This window comes from Raphanus sativus, chromosome 2 (assembly GCF_000801105.2).
Source record: "Raphanus sativus cultivar WK10039 chromosome 2, ASM80110v3, whole genome shotgun sequence".
Taxonomy (NCBI): domain Eukaryota; kingdom Viridiplantae; phylum Streptophyta; class Magnoliopsida; order Brassicales; family Brassicaceae; genus Raphanus; species Raphanus sativus.
This window is the reverse complement of record NC_079512.1, coordinates 35,221,748-35,240,969: the sequence shown is the minus strand read 5'-3', so window position 1 is coordinate 35,240,969 and position 19,222 is coordinate 35,221,748. Positions and strand designations below refer to the sequence as shown.

Here is a 19,222-nt window from a genome sequence, read left to right as displayed (position 1 = left end):
TATATATTGGTGCTTTGATTTTGTTTATTTCCTAAATATTACTAATAATATTTAAATAACTTAAGATCCATCTCAAAAATTAATAATAAAATAGAGGCTGCAATTTTATGTAGTTATAACTTCGAGTTTTATGAAAAAATTGATTTAAACATGAATGAAATCTTTTGATATGAATTTTCCATGAAAGTGGAGTATAGATATTTAATAAAATGAATTAAAGACGACTTCAAAATCCAAAAGAAGAGTATATACTTTTTTTTTGTAAGAGTATTCTGGAATAACTTAATACGTACCAACCGTAAAGGTTATACCATAATATAGTAATACTTCGAATTTGAGATAGAAGTGCACCGCCATTTGTAGGAAAAGAAGCAATGTATATATACTTATATAATGGATAGTATAGCTTTTTATGATTACAACTAATTAAGTAAAATTTAAAACTTTCTGCGGCGAATGAGCTGCAGTTTGCACTTTACGCCTAATTGTAATGAAGCGATTCCTTTTCAATGATATCATATTTCTCCTTTTCTCCTTCCGCGTGACCACTTAATCGATTATCGTTCATATTTGTTTACTTTAGTACTTTGAGATACTAAACTTAACTCGTTTTAATTCTTTAATTTTAAGTTCAAACATATAGCCAGCCCTAAGTCATTTGCTACCAATTTCGTTAAAATTATTTAAAAAATCATTTGTTCAATTTTTACTTCTCCCGCGTGCCCTCCACTATCAATGGACTACAAATTCTTAAAAATGCATAAATGAAACTATTATATATCAAAAAAAAAACTATTATATATCATATTTTCTCCATTTGAAAGCATGATTGCAAATAACATAGCAATCTAATTTTTTGATCAGTGATATCCCAATGATAACATAACTTAAATGAAGTTATGGTAACTACACTTTGGCGGAAGAAATGATTTATGACTGTGGATATTTCACAAACATTATCAAATATTTGTGTTAGATTTAAAGACATCGTAGAACAAAATTACAGTACGACTTCTTCATAACTGAGAGAGAAAGGTCTTTCAAAATTGGAGAAATTATGTTTTACAACCAACATAAAAGGCTTTGAATGCAAAGTATAACATTTATTGTGGGTTGCTGGATATGGAGACGCCTTATGAAGCTTCGTGATCTGGCAGCAAAACCTCGCATTCTATGTCATGTAAACTCTGGTTCAATAGCGTCCTTTTGGTTCGATAATTGGACAGGACTGGGATCTCTAATTGATGTTATTGGAGAGCTTGGACCTCAGGTCTCTGGCATTTCTATTGATTCTTCGGTTGCTGAGGCTGTAGTGGCAGGAGCATGGAGTTCTACGCGATCTAGGAACCCAACGCTGCTAAGGCTTCGTCAAGCTTTGCCAAGTACTGTCTCAAATATAAACTTTTTGGATCCCGATTATTATTTGTGGAGAAATTCGGTGGCCTTCAGTTTTTTCTACATCACTAACTTGAATTTCCTTGAACCCTACTCCACCATTGGTAGCTTGGCACAAGGTGGTATGGTTCAGCAAAAAAAATCCCAAGCACTCGTTTATTGTGTGGATTCTTCTGAAAGGACGAATGCTGACTCGTGACAGGCTGAGATTATGGGGTCTGGTTGTTCCTGAGGAGTGTCTCCTGTGTGGTCGCGCAGTAGAGACATCTATTCATCTGTTCTTCGAGTGTCAATTCTCACACTCGGTGTGGAGAATTCTGCTATCAAAGCTCAGACTTCATCTTCCTACGCAACTGGAAGAGATTGTACTTTGGCTAACCTCAGTCCCTTTGCGCAAAGAGATTAAATCTATCTTGAAGTTAGTTTTCCAAGCTGCGGTCTATTTCATTTGGAAGGAGAGAAACTCTCGGCTCCACTCTGGTTTGAATAAGCCAACATGGCTGATAGTTAAAGAGATACATCTTCAGATTAGGGCAAAGCTTCTTGCTCTTGACAGGGAAAACACACTCACCACTACAGCTCCTCGCAGACGACAAAAGACTTACCTGTCCACATAGTTTGACAGATTCCAAGCTTGAGAAGATTTTCATCACCTGCTTCACAAAAGTTTCTCATTATTATTCTAAATTTCCGTTTTCTGTCTGTTTTTAAAATTTCTATCCTTTCCTAGCTTGAGTCCAATGTGTAAACTCTGACCCAGAAGAGTGTTATTTGGAAATGATATCCTGATTTGGAAGGAAAAAAAAAAGTATAACATTTATTTATTCGTTATAATATATACTATTGAATGCCTGACTTTCCTTTTCTTTTACAGCTCGAAGATATGAGTTTTCTACTAAGCTAGTGTTGTTTAACTTATTTTCCCTAAAGTAAAATAGAACATACAACGGATAGTTGGCATATGAAATAACGCGAAGTCATTACAAACATCCAACGACAAAAACCAAAAATAAGTATACAAAAAAATCGTACAATAAAGGGATCGACATTCGTGAGGGAAACACTCTTTCGCCCTCTCTATCACATAAATAATAAAGGCTTTCTCAATAAGTGGTTAATATCGAATTAACACATTAATAGTGTAATAACAATAAAAGTGTTTGGTACGTTTCTTTTATCTAAGTGGTCGTGACTCATGCACGATGATAATTCACTGATTAATACCTAATAAGCTTTTCTAGTGACCCATATCCCAAACTGCTTAATATTCTTTATATAAAAGGTGAGTGTATTGTTTAAAACCGTGAAGTACTATGTATATTTAGTCTTTCCGAACCAAGGATCAGGATCAGTTTAACTAGAGTGAATCTCTTTTCTAGACGAGATTTAAAATTCAATCCGACAGCGATGAAATAACACTGTTTTAACCTGCTGAAGTAAATAGCATTAAAATGAGTGTACATCGGTTATTTTGTACATTCTCGTATGTATATATAGAAATGCCAAACTCAAAGCTTCCAAAATGTTGTGACATGAAAAGAAGAGAAAGCTCCATGGAAACCAAGGTTCCGTGCACATGGCTTTACATCTCTAATTTTAGGTTTCTTCCCTTCCACAATCCCATCTAGTGGGTTTTGGTGGGATCCAATATTTTTTAAACGCAAATAGCTTTTTCTTTTGATAAACTCAAAAACTTAACTCATAGCCACCAATACGAGTGCCTTTTTTGGTGTACTTTGTTAAACGCACTTTACAATTGTGATTTCAAGTTCCAATGAAGAGAAAAAAAAGATCTTATCATTGCAACTAAGTTAGTCACCATCACATCACTTGGCTAGCATAGGTTAGCCAGTTACAAAAGCTCAAATCGTGTTATTCCTACTTTATTAAAGTTAATAGTGCCTTCCTTAACCTCACATATTTTATTTTGATGGATTCTATTGCCTAATTTAATTTTAAATATGAAAAATTATACAAAATTTTGGAGATGTCGACACTTCTATAGTTTGATAAACCTTACAAAATATGTATAGATACTTAAGATTTTTTGTTTTCTGAAATTTACCTCTTTTATAGCATCTTCAGTCATATTCCATTTCTTTTCTAAAATAGAGTTTAAAGTAAAAAAAAATTCAGTTCCACTTTATTTTCATTATGTAATAAAGTAAAAATGGATTATTTTAAAAGTGAAACAGTGTAACAATTTTTTTGAGCAACACAGTGTAACCATTTTTACTTCTTACTCTACAACTTAAGCTTCATTATAGATTCTATTTTAAAAAGAATAGAATAATACATTAAAGATGTTTTTTTGAAGAAAAAAAATACATTAAAGATGTTGTATCTAGTTACATTCAAAAGTTTATAGGTAATCAAATAACATTTTGCTATATTTTTACCAATTTTTTTTTCATGTTAGTTTTGAGAAATTTGTAAGAACTTAAGTGGATACTCTAACTTCTGTAATAATGTACCTAATCTTTAATTTGGATGTTTATAGTATAAGTAGAGAATACTCTAACTTCTGTAAAAAAAGAAAAAAAAAAAAAAACTCTAACTTCTGTAATAATGTACCTAATCTTTAATTTGGATGTTTATAGTATAAGTAGAGAACTAGATCATGACTCGCCCGACTGGACGTGTATTTGCTTTAACTTGTAAAATTTTTATCAACTTATACCAAATTGAAAATTATTGGATTTTATAAAATATGGTCCACGTTTTTCGATATCATATAATTTTATTGTATTTAATGTACTTGTAAAACAAAAAATACTAATAACTTAGTGTATATATATTTTTGCATTGTTTATTTGATATTGTAACTATAACATAGAAAAATGTAATTTTAAAATTAATAATGTATCTATCGTATTAATGGACAAAAAAATTTATTTGAGAGAAATATATTTTTACCTACGTATTATATATAAACTATAAATATCAATAACTATAATAAACAACAAATAATTACAATGTATTAATAAATAATCTAGTTATCAAAATGGATTTTAATAGCAAACTAAATAATATGGCACAATTCTATAGCAACAGTTTCTTTAAAACATAAGCCCAAAATATATGTTATCTTTCTGTTCAAACAACAATCTAATTTTTATGGATTCTGCAATTTATGTTATCAAACAAAACCAAAAGGTACTTCTGTCTTTTAATAAGATAGATGTATCGATATGATGTTATAATCACATTTTCTGTACATATCATTACGTATTGCGAAAATATCAGTATTATCTACTATGTATGTTTCCAAAACATTATAAGAAATAAGAATAACATATTATTTTAAATAATAATTTCATATCTTTTGAAAAAAATGAAAATTGTGGAGATGGCGGGACCAAAAAAAATAATAATAGTGGAGAAGCTTAATGGCAGGGAATGGGCTTGATGTGGTTTTAGTCGTTTGGTTCCACATACCAAACAGCTTGGCTCCTCATCCTCTCCACGTGGCCGTCCAGTCCACGTCATCATCTACTTCCCCACGTGGCTTCCTCTTGTGGGGTCCTACGAGAATCAGTTCCAATCAAAGACGAGTCACCATCGTTGCTCCCTAATTCCATCACTTCCATTTCTATCGCCTTACCAAAAGTTACTTAATTAAGACTTTTATTCTATCAGAATGCTCTAGTTTATTTGTTAAATTTATAACTTGTATAATCTTAAATTAACAGATGTGTAATAAGTAACACATAAGAATGGTCGGTAGAAATATTACTTCGTCGTCAAGCATTACCACTGTTTATTACAAGTGCTCAACCGTCACACACCATTAGCTAATTTGTTTATTATAAAAAAAAAATCATAACCAATGTACTCCAACTCTAACCAATCACAAATAGTCAGCTATTATTTTTAGCTAAAATAAAGTATGATTATTATACTAATAAAATAAATATCGTCTTGGGAAAAATATTCAACGCCACATGGTATCTCCTTTCTATATAAGGATCATAACCTCCAAACACTATCTTCATTCCAAGTTCAAAACCATTGCTTCTATCTCCCTCTACAAACCTTCAACTTCTAAAAAACTCGTTAAAGAAAATTTTAAAAGAAAAAATGGAGAATATGTTTCGTTTGATAGATCATGATCAAGAAGCAGCAACTAACCGGTGCATTTGGGTCAACGGACCGGTCATCGTCGGAGCAGGACCGTCCGGTTTAGCCACAGCCGCCTGTCTCAGGGAGCAGAACGTTCCTTTCGTGGTTCTCGAGAGAGCAGACTGCATCGCTTCACTGTGGCAAAAAAGAACGTACGATCGTCTCAAGCTTCACCTCCCGAAGCAGTTCTGCCAATTACCGAAAATGCCCTTCCCGGAGAGCTTCCCGGAGTACCCGACGAAGCGGCAGTTCATCGACTATCTCGAGTCTTACGCCTCGCGGTTCGGGATCAGCCCTAAGTTCAACGAGTGCGTGCAGACCGCAAGGTTCGACGAGACGAGCGGGCTGTGGCGAGTCAAGACCGTGTCCGGCGCTGAGTCGACTCGGACGGAGGTGGAGTATATCTGCCGGTGGCTTGTGGTGGCCACGGGAGAGAATGCGGAGAGGGTGATGCCGGAGATCGAAGGGCTTTCTGAGTTTACCGGAGAGGTGATCCATGCTTGCGATTACAAGTCCGGCGAGAAGTTCGCCGGGAAGAAAGTGTTGGTCGTTGGTTGTGGAAACTCCGGCATGGAGGTTTCTCTTGATCTTGCTAATCATCTCGCCAAGCCTTCCATGGTCGTTAGAAGCTCCGTAAGTCATTTAAAAAATTAAAAAAAATTATAATAAAAAAATATGAAATTTAAAATCAAATATCTGATCAAAGTTTTACATTTTTTTAAAAATTCAGGTTCATGTGATGCCGAGAGAAATAATGGGGAAGTCCACGTTTGAGCTTGCGATGAAGATGCTAAAGTGGTTTCCTTTATGGCTCGTGGACAAGATATTGTTGGTTTTGTGTTGGTTCGTGCTTGGAAACATCGAGAGATACGGTTTGAAACGACCAGAGATGGGTCCGATGGAGCTAAAGAGCGCGAAAGGGAAAACGCCGGTTCTTGACATCGGGGCTTTAGAGAAGATCCGGTCGGGAAAGATTGATGTGGTCCCAGGAGTCAAAAGGTTTAACGGAAACAGAGTCGAGCTTGTTAATGGAGAGGAACTCGACGTCGACTCGGTTGTACTCGCTACTGGTTATCGCAGCAACGTCCCTTATTGGCTACAGGTGAGAAAACAGAACAAAAAGTTTTTTAAATTTTGATAACCGGGTTGGTCGAACCAAACCGGTTCTCTGTTGTTTTTCATATGTACTGATTGTGTTTGTTTGTTTATAGGAGAGTGAGTTCTTTGCAAAGAATGGTTTCCCGAAAACAGCGATTGGAAACAGCGGTTGGAAGGGAAGGACCGGGTTATATGCGGTTGGGTTTACAAGGAGAGGGCTCTCAGGTGCGTCAATGGACGCGGTAAACATCGCACAAGACATAGGCTCTGTTTGGAAACTAGAAACAAAACAACCCACAAAACGCTCTATGGGTAGTCTTCGAAGATGTATCTCTCAACAGTTCTGATGCTAGGAGAATGATTTATAGTTTTAGGACAGAGATAGAGAAGTAAAGAAGAAGAGCCCTCTCTGAAGAAGACCCAAAGTGAATCAAAGGGTGTTGTGTGTGTTTGTTTTTTTTGTTACCTCCTCCACTTGTTGTGTTTGGGCGTTTTGTGTAAACAGAGGATGATGTGGCCTTTTTTTTCTTTTACATTTCTTTGATTTGATTTGTTTGTCCTAATTTGCATAGTTTTGACATTTATATTGTATACAATTTTCTAATATTTATAAAAGTAAAAAAAAAGTTTTAATTTCAGCTTACCATCTTTTCCATTGTTATCTCAAGCTATCTTACTTTTCATCTGCTTATGTCAAGCTATCTTACTTTTCATCAAGTCTTAATTTCAGTTTACCATCTTTTCCATTGTTTTTTTTTTTTGACAAAAGGGCTTACCATCTTTTCCATTGTTAAGAAAGGGTTTTGAACAATCTGCCTTTGACCTTAGGATTAGTTTTTGAAGTCACGGTTCGAATTTTACTACAAACATGACTAGTTTTTTTTTTAAATGCAGGCTTCACGTCAAATTCGAAGTTGGCAATATTTGAAATGTTAGTTTTATTTACTAAAAACCAAAGAACGATTAGAATCAAAACTGTAGAAACAAATCATAACTACGGCCAAAACAAGAAGAAGAATGAATGAAGAGGTACTGTTGACCGAACTAGATTGTAGGATTCCAGTGAAGAAGAAATCTAATTAATCCTGTGAGGCGAACAATGTTAATTAGCAGATTACACTGGTGATTCTGCTGTCCCCATTCCTTACTTCCTATTTGCCAAACACTTTGATTAACTACGCACAGCTGCTTGACTAAACTCATGGGAATATTATTTAGCCAGAAGGCAGAAGTATCTTCATTACATATGCACAGATTAGTAAAAGCAAATTTCAAACTAGTTAATACGATTATTTTAACAATTTTAAATTAAAGCAACTAAAAGTCTGTTTACATGCATGTGATAGCTAAGTATTTTTATGTTACGTGGGTTGGAGTTAACTAATTAGGTTATTAAACCTAATAACAACCTAATAACAGAACGTATAATTAATTTCCCACTTTACATTCGATTTGAGTCATTAATGCAATTTTTAATGTCGTGGTTCATGCATCGATTTTCCGCTTTGCACGGAAGGAAAATATGTACATTCTTTTAATTAGGTAACTACGTTTTCTTCAATCGAAGTTATTTTTACCTTCCCAAAAAACTGTGTAATTTATTTATTTGATAGCCCTCTTAATATTTCATTCTTTTCTTAATAAGTGTCACGTTGACATTTACATGACTAATTAAAAGAAAATGATTTAAATAAAAATTTATTGGTTATTCAAAAAAGTAAAAAATAAATCTAATGTACAAAACTGTATTAAAGTGTAGTATAACACTTATTTCGAAACAAAATATAAAAGCATAAAATGACACTTATTGTAAAACAGAGTAGAAAACAATGTTACAAAAAGAGAAAAAAAGAAAACAGTGTCCAACGTTGACCAATATCACAGCGTACTATAACTAAACTATAGCCACTGGCTAATTAATAAACATGTATGCAATGTGTATAAACGTGACATGAGTACCCTGATGTTCTAAATGATACCAGAAGTTAGTATATCTAATTAAGGCTGATTCACTCTAAAATTGGATTCGGTCTCAAACCCAAAAATCTAAACTTATATAATTAGATCATTCCACTCATTTGTTTTTGATCAATGCAGTCTACTTATTATCAAGTGCATGATCTGTATATTTACCAGTTTTGTTATATAATAGTTATTGTTTAAAAACTAAGGAAAGTTAGAGTACGTTTAAACCAAATCACATATTCATGGTGATGTAATATATAGTACTTTTTAAGATATAATATTTTGATAATTTTGAAATAAATATAAAACATCGACAATGGTAGTTTAGAGATTTCTTTTAAATATATTGATATCAACAATTTTCAGACAAAAAAGAGTCTAAATTAAATAATTTATTTAGCCGAAATTCTAAAGCACGGATTTCCGTAGTCCAAAAAAGAATTTCAATTTATATGTTGAAGAATTTCTAGGGAAAAAAACAGAAGAAAAAGGTAAATACGATTTCTGAAGACAATAAAACCCACATGTGTTGGGTCCATTTTTCATTTAGATCCATTAATAAAAGAGATCTTTCAATGTCACATCAGATGTAGATCGGCCTATGTCCAACGCCAAAGCCTCAAAGGATAAAGCCATCAGTTCTTTTTTTTTTGAAAGAAAGCCATCAGTTCAAAGTTCAAACTATTTTCAACCACAACATTTGTACATATATTATTAGAATTATTATCGATATATGTGGAGTTTATACGCATTTCAGTCTTTCTATACATTTTCTTGCTGGTATATATTATCATTTTTATATTGGAAAATCATTATCATCTTTGATGGAAAATAAAGATAGTAGCTTTTTTTATTAAAATTTTCATACTCCCGCTATTTCATAATAAATATTATTATAATTTTTTTGTTATATAAAAAATATCACTTTACAATTTTAATGCCAGTCATATTTATCTTTAGCTGGAAATTAATTGTAAATTGTATTAATTTTATAAATAATAATGTATAATTAATAATAACTTAGGTATATTTTCATCACTTTTAATCTGTGTAAAAAATGTCAAAATGATATTTACTCGGAGGAATATAAATTTTTTTGATACCTTAGTATTGAATCATTTACACCTAAAGATGTTTTCAGATAGACGTCAACATATTTTATTCACAATATATCGATTAAAGAAAAAGGGAACCTAGCTCCATAAGTAGTAAATTCAAAGTTCCGCCAAAATACTTGAACTGGATATGTCTATAATATCTTGGAAGTGGGAATTTTGATGATTATGACCATATACATTATTACGTGAAGTCTATTTCAAAGGCCATGGAGATCATCATCTAGTCTCACATGTACCCTCACCTCATGTTACCTATTTAGAAACTACACGGAAATGTTGATTTCAAGTGACCATTACTCTTTTTGCTTTCTTCTTTGTCTTTGCCATATTCGTCACTTTTTTTTTTGTAACTAATCCATATTCGTCACTTGTCACCTCACATTCACACATAATATTCCTCTGATCAATTTTCGTTACATTAGAGCCAGATAGGGCATCATCACCTAGCTAGCTAGGAATCTATCAAGTATAGGTAGATATGCGTCGACTTGCACTCAATGTCATTTGCATTTCTTTTTGTTGCGTAGAAAGATTTTATACGACTTTGGTTTAAATTAAAGTTGTCATGCATCTTATCAATTTGACATTTTCGACTACATCTTTAACATGTTTGTGTATATTTCGGTTTAGTCTTGACTTTCCAATTAACCAAAACAGTCGATTACATCTTTTCCGAAATTTTAGCTACCATTTGGGATTATTTTATTCGTGACGGATTACTGTTTGGATAAAAAAGACTAAATCTAAAACTGTTTGTATAACTGGATACAATCAGATAGTCGGTTTAGACCCTAATTGACACTCCTAATGTTGATTACTTGATTTGAATATAACAAGGTATAGGTATATATATACTGATCAATATGAGGTGAGATTTGATTTGAGGCTAACAATGACAAAGAGTAAAAGGGTGGTAACACATGGGAATGGTCACAAATTCTCCAATGAAAAATTCACTCATGTTCAAGGGCCATATTGTCCACCTCCACCATACAAATTACCAAAGTCTGCAAAAAAAAAACTAGGGTTTGTTCCTCTCACATGCCTATGTCTGTTAGATGAACTACCTCAATTGTGGAAAATGAAAGATACTCCTCTACACTAAACACAAGAAAGAAGAAAACAACAAGCACTTCATATTACCACGCGCAATGTTTAAAAGTCCAATTTAAGTAACTCATATTTTATAAGTCCGACGATTAAGAGCATCATTAGTGTTTAGCTTCTCAAGCAGGGCACCTTTTTATTAATATATTAATTTTGACAAGTAAATAAATTATGTGACTAAAACATAAAGTTAAAAATAGAAGTGTGTCAATAAAATACAGACACATGCTTTTGAGTCTTTTTAAATTATAAGGCAGTCCTTTGAAGAAGAGATGATCCTCCCTTTTTACTCTCATTCTCTCCCATTTTCAATTATTTTATTAGTTTTCTAGGTAAGAGGCTCCTCTAAATTACAATGCTGCAAATACTCACCAAAAGAAACTAAGAGCATCAACAACTAAGGTTTTTAGAGGGTATTTAGAGGTGGGGAGCCCACAAAAGAGAGAAAATCAAGGCAAATCGTCGCTAAACAAGAGATTTTGACTGTGGAATTTTAGCATTGTTTATGGGTTCCACGATTCGTGGCGACCCACGATTAGTGCAATTTTAATTTTTTTTATCAGAAAAATAAAAAAAAAGAAAAAGTTTTAAAAACTTAAATTGGGTTTTCAGCATTGAGGGTGCTCTAATAGATTATACGAGTACGGATGACTTCTCCAACTAGTTCATGAAGGGGTTTTTATAACTTTGTCTACGTGGATATAAAAATTTAGTTTCTCAAATTTGGTATTTACTCTAAGAGCATTTTTAGTGGTAGAGTATCTACCTTAAATATTTTACATTTATTATATTATCATTATTAAGTAATTTGAATAAATTTTAAGTTAAAATAAAAATGAATCACTAAGATAAAGACACATATGAGAAAAGTCTCTCACATTACTGTTTGGACGTTTCTTCTTCAAGGTACGTCCCTTGTCTTTTTTTTTTTTTTGAAATTGACATCCCTTGTCTTTTCCTTTCTTCTTTCTTCTTTTTTCTTGTTCTATTTTTTATTTTATTTTATTTTGATGATGAGAGATGGGAGGAGAGACTCTCACTGCTCATGCCCTAAACATATATGTGAATAGTAATAATTCAAACGTACATGGTTTTAACCATTGGGATATGGGTAAACTTTCTAATGAATCACTGTCGCGCCTATGTTTGTGTGAGCATTTTAGTTCCGAGACTACATTCAATTCAGCTCTTCGCGATTTTTTATAGATATTTAATACTCCCTCTGTTTCATTATAAGTGTCATTTTAGACTTTTACACATATATTAATAAATCATTTAATTTTGCATATTTTCAATAAAAAATCATCATTATCCATATAATTCAACCAATAAAAAATAAAATAGAGAATAAAATCATTGAAATGCTAAAACAACACTTATTTTGCAACGAAAATTTTTCTCTACAACGACACTTATTGAGAAACAGAAGGAGTAGTGTATATAGCTATTAGAGATATATTGGACCAGGAGATATGTATCTTACAGACCAAGATTGTGAATCCCATGAAACCCATGAAAACCTTCAAAAATAAAAAGATAAACTTGAATAACAAATTAACCTCAAGATATTCTTAGCATATTTCCATTAAATATTTAGAAAAGTTAACATTATTTAGTATTAATGTTAACGCTATATATATGTGTCTTGTATTCTCATATTAATCACAACACAATAATATTATTCATATTCTATTCTACTTTACATGATTTAGTATGATGAAATAGTTGGTTTAGTGTACAAAGTGATTTACATGTATATAACTCTTCCTCACTTAAATTAATGAGCATTCATTTTTACTCTCTTACTCTCAATCTTGATCATCTTAAGAGAATATGAAAATATCCAGAAAATCAGGTCTCGGAAGTGATAGGTGCAGAAGGGATATACTAAACAAATTATACATGTGGTTTTTGATATTTAAGTTCAACCTAAAACTTGTATTCAACACCTAAAATTTGTATAGGACATCTTAAACTATAATTTTACACATTATTTCTAATACCGGAAATATATAGGAATCGGGTATGATAATATACCCCGAATTTTAATGCATTTCATTTGTGCAATTGTGCCAGTCTTGAATATACATTTATAAACATGGGATGGACAGGGACAACACAAGAACTTGAACAAGTAAGGATACTTACCAATTCTTCTAGCCCGTTTATGATACAATTGTTTATTGATAAAGTGGGTTATCTTTGTGTGTGTGCATTAATATAATATTTAATATATATCATTTACATATAAAATGTGTTCAGATATACTATATGTAGATGCATGTCAGTAGAACAAAGATTTGAGCTATAAATGAATGAAGAAGATGTTGGTGGGATATAGACAAATAACAAATTGAGAAACAATGAAATAATTCGAACCCATGACGTTACAACTAGTCAAAAAGTCCCCACATGATCTTATCAAGGTAGGTCCATAGATGAGTTGTTTCTTTAAAATCACAACTTTCCCACGATTTTTTTTTGTTATGGCATCTTAGCGTAAACGACAAAATTTTTGGATTTAGTAGTTGTGTCGCCAAAACGTTCGACTTATTGTGGTGGTGAGCATCTTTTCTGGTAAATATATTTTCTTTTGGCAAATTTCACCTCAGATAAAGCATTCGAACCAAAGTCCAACTGATCCACATGCAGAAATCACATACAATAGTCAGTAGATATGAACATGGGATTATAGAGAGTTTACACTCGCAATTAAATACAAATATCATTTAGCTACAACATACACGACGATTAACAACTACTCCATAAAACACTTTTGAAAGCCAGTACAAAAAAAAACTTTAAAACTTGCCAAATGAACTTGGTAAAGATTGTATTGGCAGTGTAAAAATTACAAGAATTCGATGGAAAGAAAAGAACAGCAATAAATAATTTATCTGATTTGCTGGCTAGCTTGCCAAAACATAATACGTTCAATTTCAAATACACTACAATGTTCGAATGGGTACATACCAGTGGCGGAGGTAGGGTAATCTTTTAAGAGGGTCAGTTTTTTTAATAATGACATAATTTACATGGGTCATCTAGCTAAGTAGACGTTCAATTCAATTTTGTTTTTCATAAACATTCATCAAAAAAATATATAAGAAAACCCTAAAAGATTATATATTTTTGATAGTATGAAATTATAGAAAAAATAAAAAGTTTAAAATGAAGTTATTATAAAAATAAGTATAAAATAAGATGTTTAGTATATAATTTAAGAATTAAGATAGAACCCCGATAAACAAAAAAGCAAGAAAAAAAACTAGTTTTTTTTAAGAAGTGTGCTTTCGCGGGTATAGATTGAAGGCTGTAAGGCCCGCCCATTAGTGTATAGAACCATGAATTAAACAGAACAAAATTGTACAATAGTAAAGCCCATGAATTATAATAAAGGCCCAGTGAGTATGATCGTAATAAGTTCCTGCAAGAAAGAAAAAGGACAAAAGTCACAAGAGAGACAACAAGTACCACTCAAACAATAAGTTCCAAGAATCTGTCTGGCTTTCCGAGAATCCAAGGGGTCAGAAAAATAGCCATGGCAGTCACAGCATTGAACACATTGAAACTTCCATCGTCGCCTCTAGATTCGTTTCCTCCTTTAATCTCTTCTTCATCTTCTTACTCGGTGTCTCTGATAAGCATCGGCATCAGAAACTCCGTGGGGTCTCCTCTCAAGAGATGTCTAAAGCAGACATGTTCTGTTCGAGCCATGTCTTCGGCTGATTCGTCTTCTTCCTTCGGATCGAGAATGGAGGAGAGCGTGAAGAAAACTGTGAATGATAACACTGTCGTTGTTTACTCCAAAACTTGGTGCCCGTACGTGTTTCACTTCTTGTAATGTTTCTGCTAAACACACAAATTATGTGATTCTTTTGCTTACAAACCAATTTGTTGTTGATTGAAGATACTGTTCTGAAGTGAAGACACTGTTCAAGAGAATTGGTGTTCAGCCACTGGTGATTGAATTGGATCAACTTGGTATGTTTTCATTTTTGCTTATAAAAATAGATATATTCATTCACACATTGGTCAGGTTAGAGTGATGTATGGATTTGATTATTGAAACTTAATAGGAGGATATATCATTGGCTTTAGATACTAGTCGTTAGGACTTGGAAGTATCCCATTAGTATTTGCGCTTTAGGCTCAATTTTTTTTCAATTGGTTTTGGTATTTTGAATTTTAGTTCATATCATTATCAATGCATTCAGATTCTTTTATCTCTAACTTTGAACCTTCTCTGGCTCATTTTTCAGGTCCACAAGGGCCACAACTGCAGAAGGTACTGGAAAGACTTACTGGCCAACGCACTGTTCCTAATGTGTTCGTAGGTAATTGGTTCTAAACTTGTTTGTAACCGATCATCACATATCTTCACTTACTTAAATACTTTGCCTTGAAAACTCAAGAGCGCATACTTGGACAATGAATATAGTTTAAGTTCATGACAACACATAACAGTCTATAATCGTTTGTCCTAATAATCAGGAGGCAAGCACATTGGTGGCTGCACAGGTACTTTCCATCTCTCTCTCTCGCTTTATTCGTTTCGTCTACTACACATTCAGTGAGAATATTTTATCCTACTTCTCTGGGATCCCCGCCCCGGTATTTTGTCCAAATTTTTGGAACGATTTCACCTCAGTTCTCTGTCTTATCTTCTTGTTATTGTTACTACAGATACAGTGAAGCTGAACAGGAAAGGAGAACTGGAGCTGATGTTAGCTGAAGCCAACGGTAAAACCGAACAGACTTGAGAGGAAATGATAAAATAGTATTTTTTTTGGAGATTTTTGCATATGGAGCTTGGAGGAGTTTTTTAACTTCTTTTCTCTCTTTTGTAAACATTGAACCTCATTTTTTTATGTTTACACATCGAACATCATTCAAATAAATACATTTATCATGTAAGTAATTTAGTGATCTCCAAAGTAATCCAGAAAGCAAATGACAAAGCTTACCTTAAGCTTAAAGAAGATAATAATTATCTCAACTTAACGAGTGTTCTCGCATAGACATGACATGGTTAAAGAGTTAACCATGAGCTGAGAGATGATGAATCCACGGCTGACATAATTATTTTCTGACTCGAGATGAACGAGAAAATAAATAATGGTAAAACTTGTCGGTACATAAGTCGAGTTACAGACAGATAGAATGGTATAAACATTAAACCAAGTAACACACAATTGTTTTTACAGCTCTCATTTTTTAAGCTTTGACTTCTTCAACCTCGTCCAATGCGTAGTTGTTGGTCGATATGTTGGCGTAGTTCACTTTCGCGAACCGGACCACAACAGGGTACCGAGTCTTCGGATCCTGCACGTTTGTAACAAACCAACCAGGTAAGAAAATTATACAAAACCCATGATGAAATGTATAATGTGACAATTAGATCGTTAATTAACTGGAGAGTACAATGTGTTACCTGATCAACGGCCACAACTGCTCCAACGTTCTTGAACCAGTAGGATTCTCTCCTTAGGATCTTGACCTACGAACCCCCCAAAAGATTATTTAAATATCGGACTATAACATGTAACTTCTAAATATCAAAGTAACTCCAATACAATTTAGCGTATGCATAACACATGTTAGTAGTAGATGCAAAGATGGTTTAGGTTAGCTGACCTTGGACCCTCTCTTAGGGCCGATCGGAGGCGGTTTTGGTTTGGTGGCAGCAGCTCCACCCGGAGCCACGGCAGTTGCTGGTGCACCTTCTGAAGAAGATGTTTCCGCAGCGGCCTCGTCGGCTGCTCTGACTACAAGTCTAGAACCAGCCCTTCTCATCGGTAAGAAAGACACTGAGTTCCTGGAAGACGAAGGGCCGGTGGCCGCCGTGACGTTAGCCGTCAAAACAAACGCCGAAGACGCTGACATCATCGACATCTCTGGGATTATAATTATTTAATTTTTTGCTTCGTATTGTTGTTCTGACAGGAAAGAGTGAGTTCTTTAGATTGTTTTGTAATTTGCTCGGCTAAGAAAAGAGGTGATAGATGTTTTGGGTTAAACAAAATCGTTTCCCTCCTCTTGAGATCTGACACGTGGACATTACACATCGTTCTCAAGGATAATGTGATGACATGGAATTAAAGATAAAATTGGAATAAAGAAAAATCTTTTTGGTTGTAATTTAATCCGTAAGGATTCTTGTATTTGTAGTCGAAAATAGAATTACAAAAATCAGCTCAATACAGCCCATCGAAAGCCCACATATCCGTAAGACCGTGGACAGCCCCATTGGGGCTTTTTGTAGACAGTGAACAAAAAGTCAAACTGAATCCAACTGAATCCCACCTGAATCCCACCATCATTTGTTCTTACTCCTACAACTTAGCAACTGAATCCAACTGAATCCCAACATCATTTGTTCTTAAACCGTGCTTATTCAAGTCAAACCTAGCCGGTTTCTAGCCAATTCTAGTTACAGATTTGTTCCCCACAACGTTGAATAATCTCCACCAACTTGGCAAACGTTCCTAAAAGCTCTTGCACCAAACTGTACACTTTATAATTTATGCTGTTGTACTATACTAATAGACCATACACGACGTAGACGAATTATAACCCCTTATTAAGATCTGTAATTTTAAACTAATCTCTCTCTCTCTCTCTCTCTGTTATTTTTGAAGCTGATCTCTTAATTCTAAGCCCGGTTAATTTGATTAAACATGTATGCATTGTTCAGTTCTATACACCAACTTGCAAGACTAGTACGTATTCAAATTGACATAAGAAATATAAATGGGCATCTAATCAGAGACTAGTTGTATTAACTCTCAGTCCATAATTTTTTTATGGTCTCTTATTATACCATAATCTTTTTATGGTCTCTTATTATACTCCCTAGTCATTAGCATTATGACAAAAATGGAGAGATTACACGGTTGGACAACAGTTATTTAAAAATATAAAATCCAACTGGCGTGTCCCCAACTTACGTGATTGGTTGGTTACGCTGTTTAGTGGACCCTTCATCGTCACGTCGTCTTAACCTCATAATCACCGTCATAATTTCCATTGTGACAAAGCATAATAAGGAACGATTAAAGATTTAAATTCTAAGCAAGCTGATAATAATTCTGTGGTCTTGATTACCAAAAAAAAAAAAAATCGATGGTCTAGTTCTATACCGGTGTTGTGAACCGTCAACCGGTGGGAATGTGAAACTGTGGACTAAACACGTGGGTGGAGTACTATGGCTTATCTGTGATTTATGTAGCTTTGATAAGGGTCCGTCCCGTGACAGTAAAATCTTTATATTCAAAGCCTCAAATTATCATAAGATATTAAGTTACAACGTTGATTAAAAAAAGATATTAAGTTACAACAAGTACTATGTATCTTCGGGAAAAGTCATCTGGGCGTGTCATCCTTTGTTTCACCACCACTTTTTTTGTCGTAATCGTGTTTATATTACATATAACAAAATATGTAATACTAGTACTGTCGTCGTTCTATTCTTTTAAATACAATAACTTTTTCAATCAAAAAAATAAATACAATAACTTCTTGCGGAATTCCAAACATATTGACTGTGTAAATATGAGATACAAGCTATTAAAAAAAAAGTTAAAAAATGTAAATGTTAAAGACATATGGTTCTAGTTTACAAAAAAAGACATGGTTCTGCGGTTTTCTTGCTCTTTCTGATACTATTATTGTTTTTATTAATTGAAAATTAAAGATACATATATATTGGTTGGTCCATTTCAGTTTTTCTTTTATTTGGTCCCAAATTTATTTTAGCATATAAAACATACGGAACCAATCAAACTAGCCTAGTCGTTATCTTTTTGTTACTAGAAGAAGACATATTACGATTGTTGTTAATTAATTTGGCGCATCGTCTCCTTCGCAACTGCATAATTTAAATGGCTTGAGCATGCATGTTCTACATATTAGAAATTATCAATAAACTATATAGCCAGGAAACATATAGTATAGGTCTTAACCCTTATCACAAACTTGTTAGGGTTAAATATCGAAAAATACAGTATAGGAAACAATAAATGGAATGATCGATACCGATAGTCATCCCCAATAGTAATTCGATAGCAGAGAAATGGATCATCATTCTGTTGCCCATACATGAAAAGGACAAGTTATGTTCGTTCGGTTCTGTAACCAATAAAGTTTCTACCCGTCACTTGACAAAATTAGCGCTTGTATACTTGTATTGTTGTATTAAATTGCAATTGTCAAATAAAAATACTAATAGAAATATGGAAAAATAAAAAAGGAAATTAGCAGTCTTTTTCTTCTTATTCATTATAGTCAGAGATGACTGTGATCATTGGTTTAGCACTGCTTTCGTTTTGCATACGATCCGCATTCGATATTTTAGCGAAACATATACATTTGATGTAAACCAACCGAGTAACATATATAGATTTAGAATACGATCG

General features: G+C 33.4%; 3 protein-coding genes across 3 annotated transcripts; 2 read left to right on the top strand and 1 right to left on the bottom strand.

Annotated features, from left to right (window-relative positions):
* The first annotated feature begins 5,375 nt into the window (after positions 1–5,375).
* Positions 5,376–7,253, top strand: LOC108840260 (probable indole-3-pyruvate monooxygenase YUCCA8). Its single transcript, XM_018613098.2, has 3 exons — positions 5,376–6,150; positions 6,248–6,619; positions 6,729–7,253. Exons 1-3 carry the CDS (start codon positions 5,476–5,478, stop codon positions 6,960–6,962), a joined length of 1,281 nt encoding a protein of 426 aa, XP_018468600.2. The 5' UTR covers positions 5,376–5,475; the 3' UTR covers positions 6,963–7,253.
* A 7,003-nt stretch (positions 7,254–14,256) lies between these two features.
* LOC108820589 (glutaredoxin-C5, chloroplastic) lies at positions 14,257–15,726 on the top strand. Its single transcript, XM_018593563.2, has 5 exons — positions 14,257–14,627; positions 14,716–14,789; positions 15,068–15,142; positions 15,300–15,326; positions 15,492–15,726. The coding sequence occupies exons 1-5, from the start codon at positions 14,347–14,349 to the stop codon at positions 15,566–15,568; spliced, it is 534 nt and encodes a 177-aa protein (XP_018449065.1). The 5' UTR covers positions 14,257–14,346; the 3' UTR covers positions 15,569–15,726.
* A 179-nt stretch (positions 15,727–15,905) lies between these two features.
* On the bottom strand, positions 15,906–16,786 carry LOC108820597 (photosystem I reaction center subunit IV A, chloroplastic). Its single transcript, XM_018593573.2, has 3 exons — positions 16,443–16,786; positions 16,240–16,305; positions 15,906–16,130 (listed from the first exon to the last, which is right to left on the bottom strand). The coding sequence occupies exons 1-3, from the start codon at positions 16,698–16,700 to the stop codon at positions 16,023–16,025; spliced, it is 432 nt and encodes a 143-aa protein (XP_018449075.1). The 5' UTR covers positions 16,701–16,786; the 3' UTR covers positions 15,906–16,022.
* Positions 16,787–19,222: the final 2,436 nt, after the last annotated feature.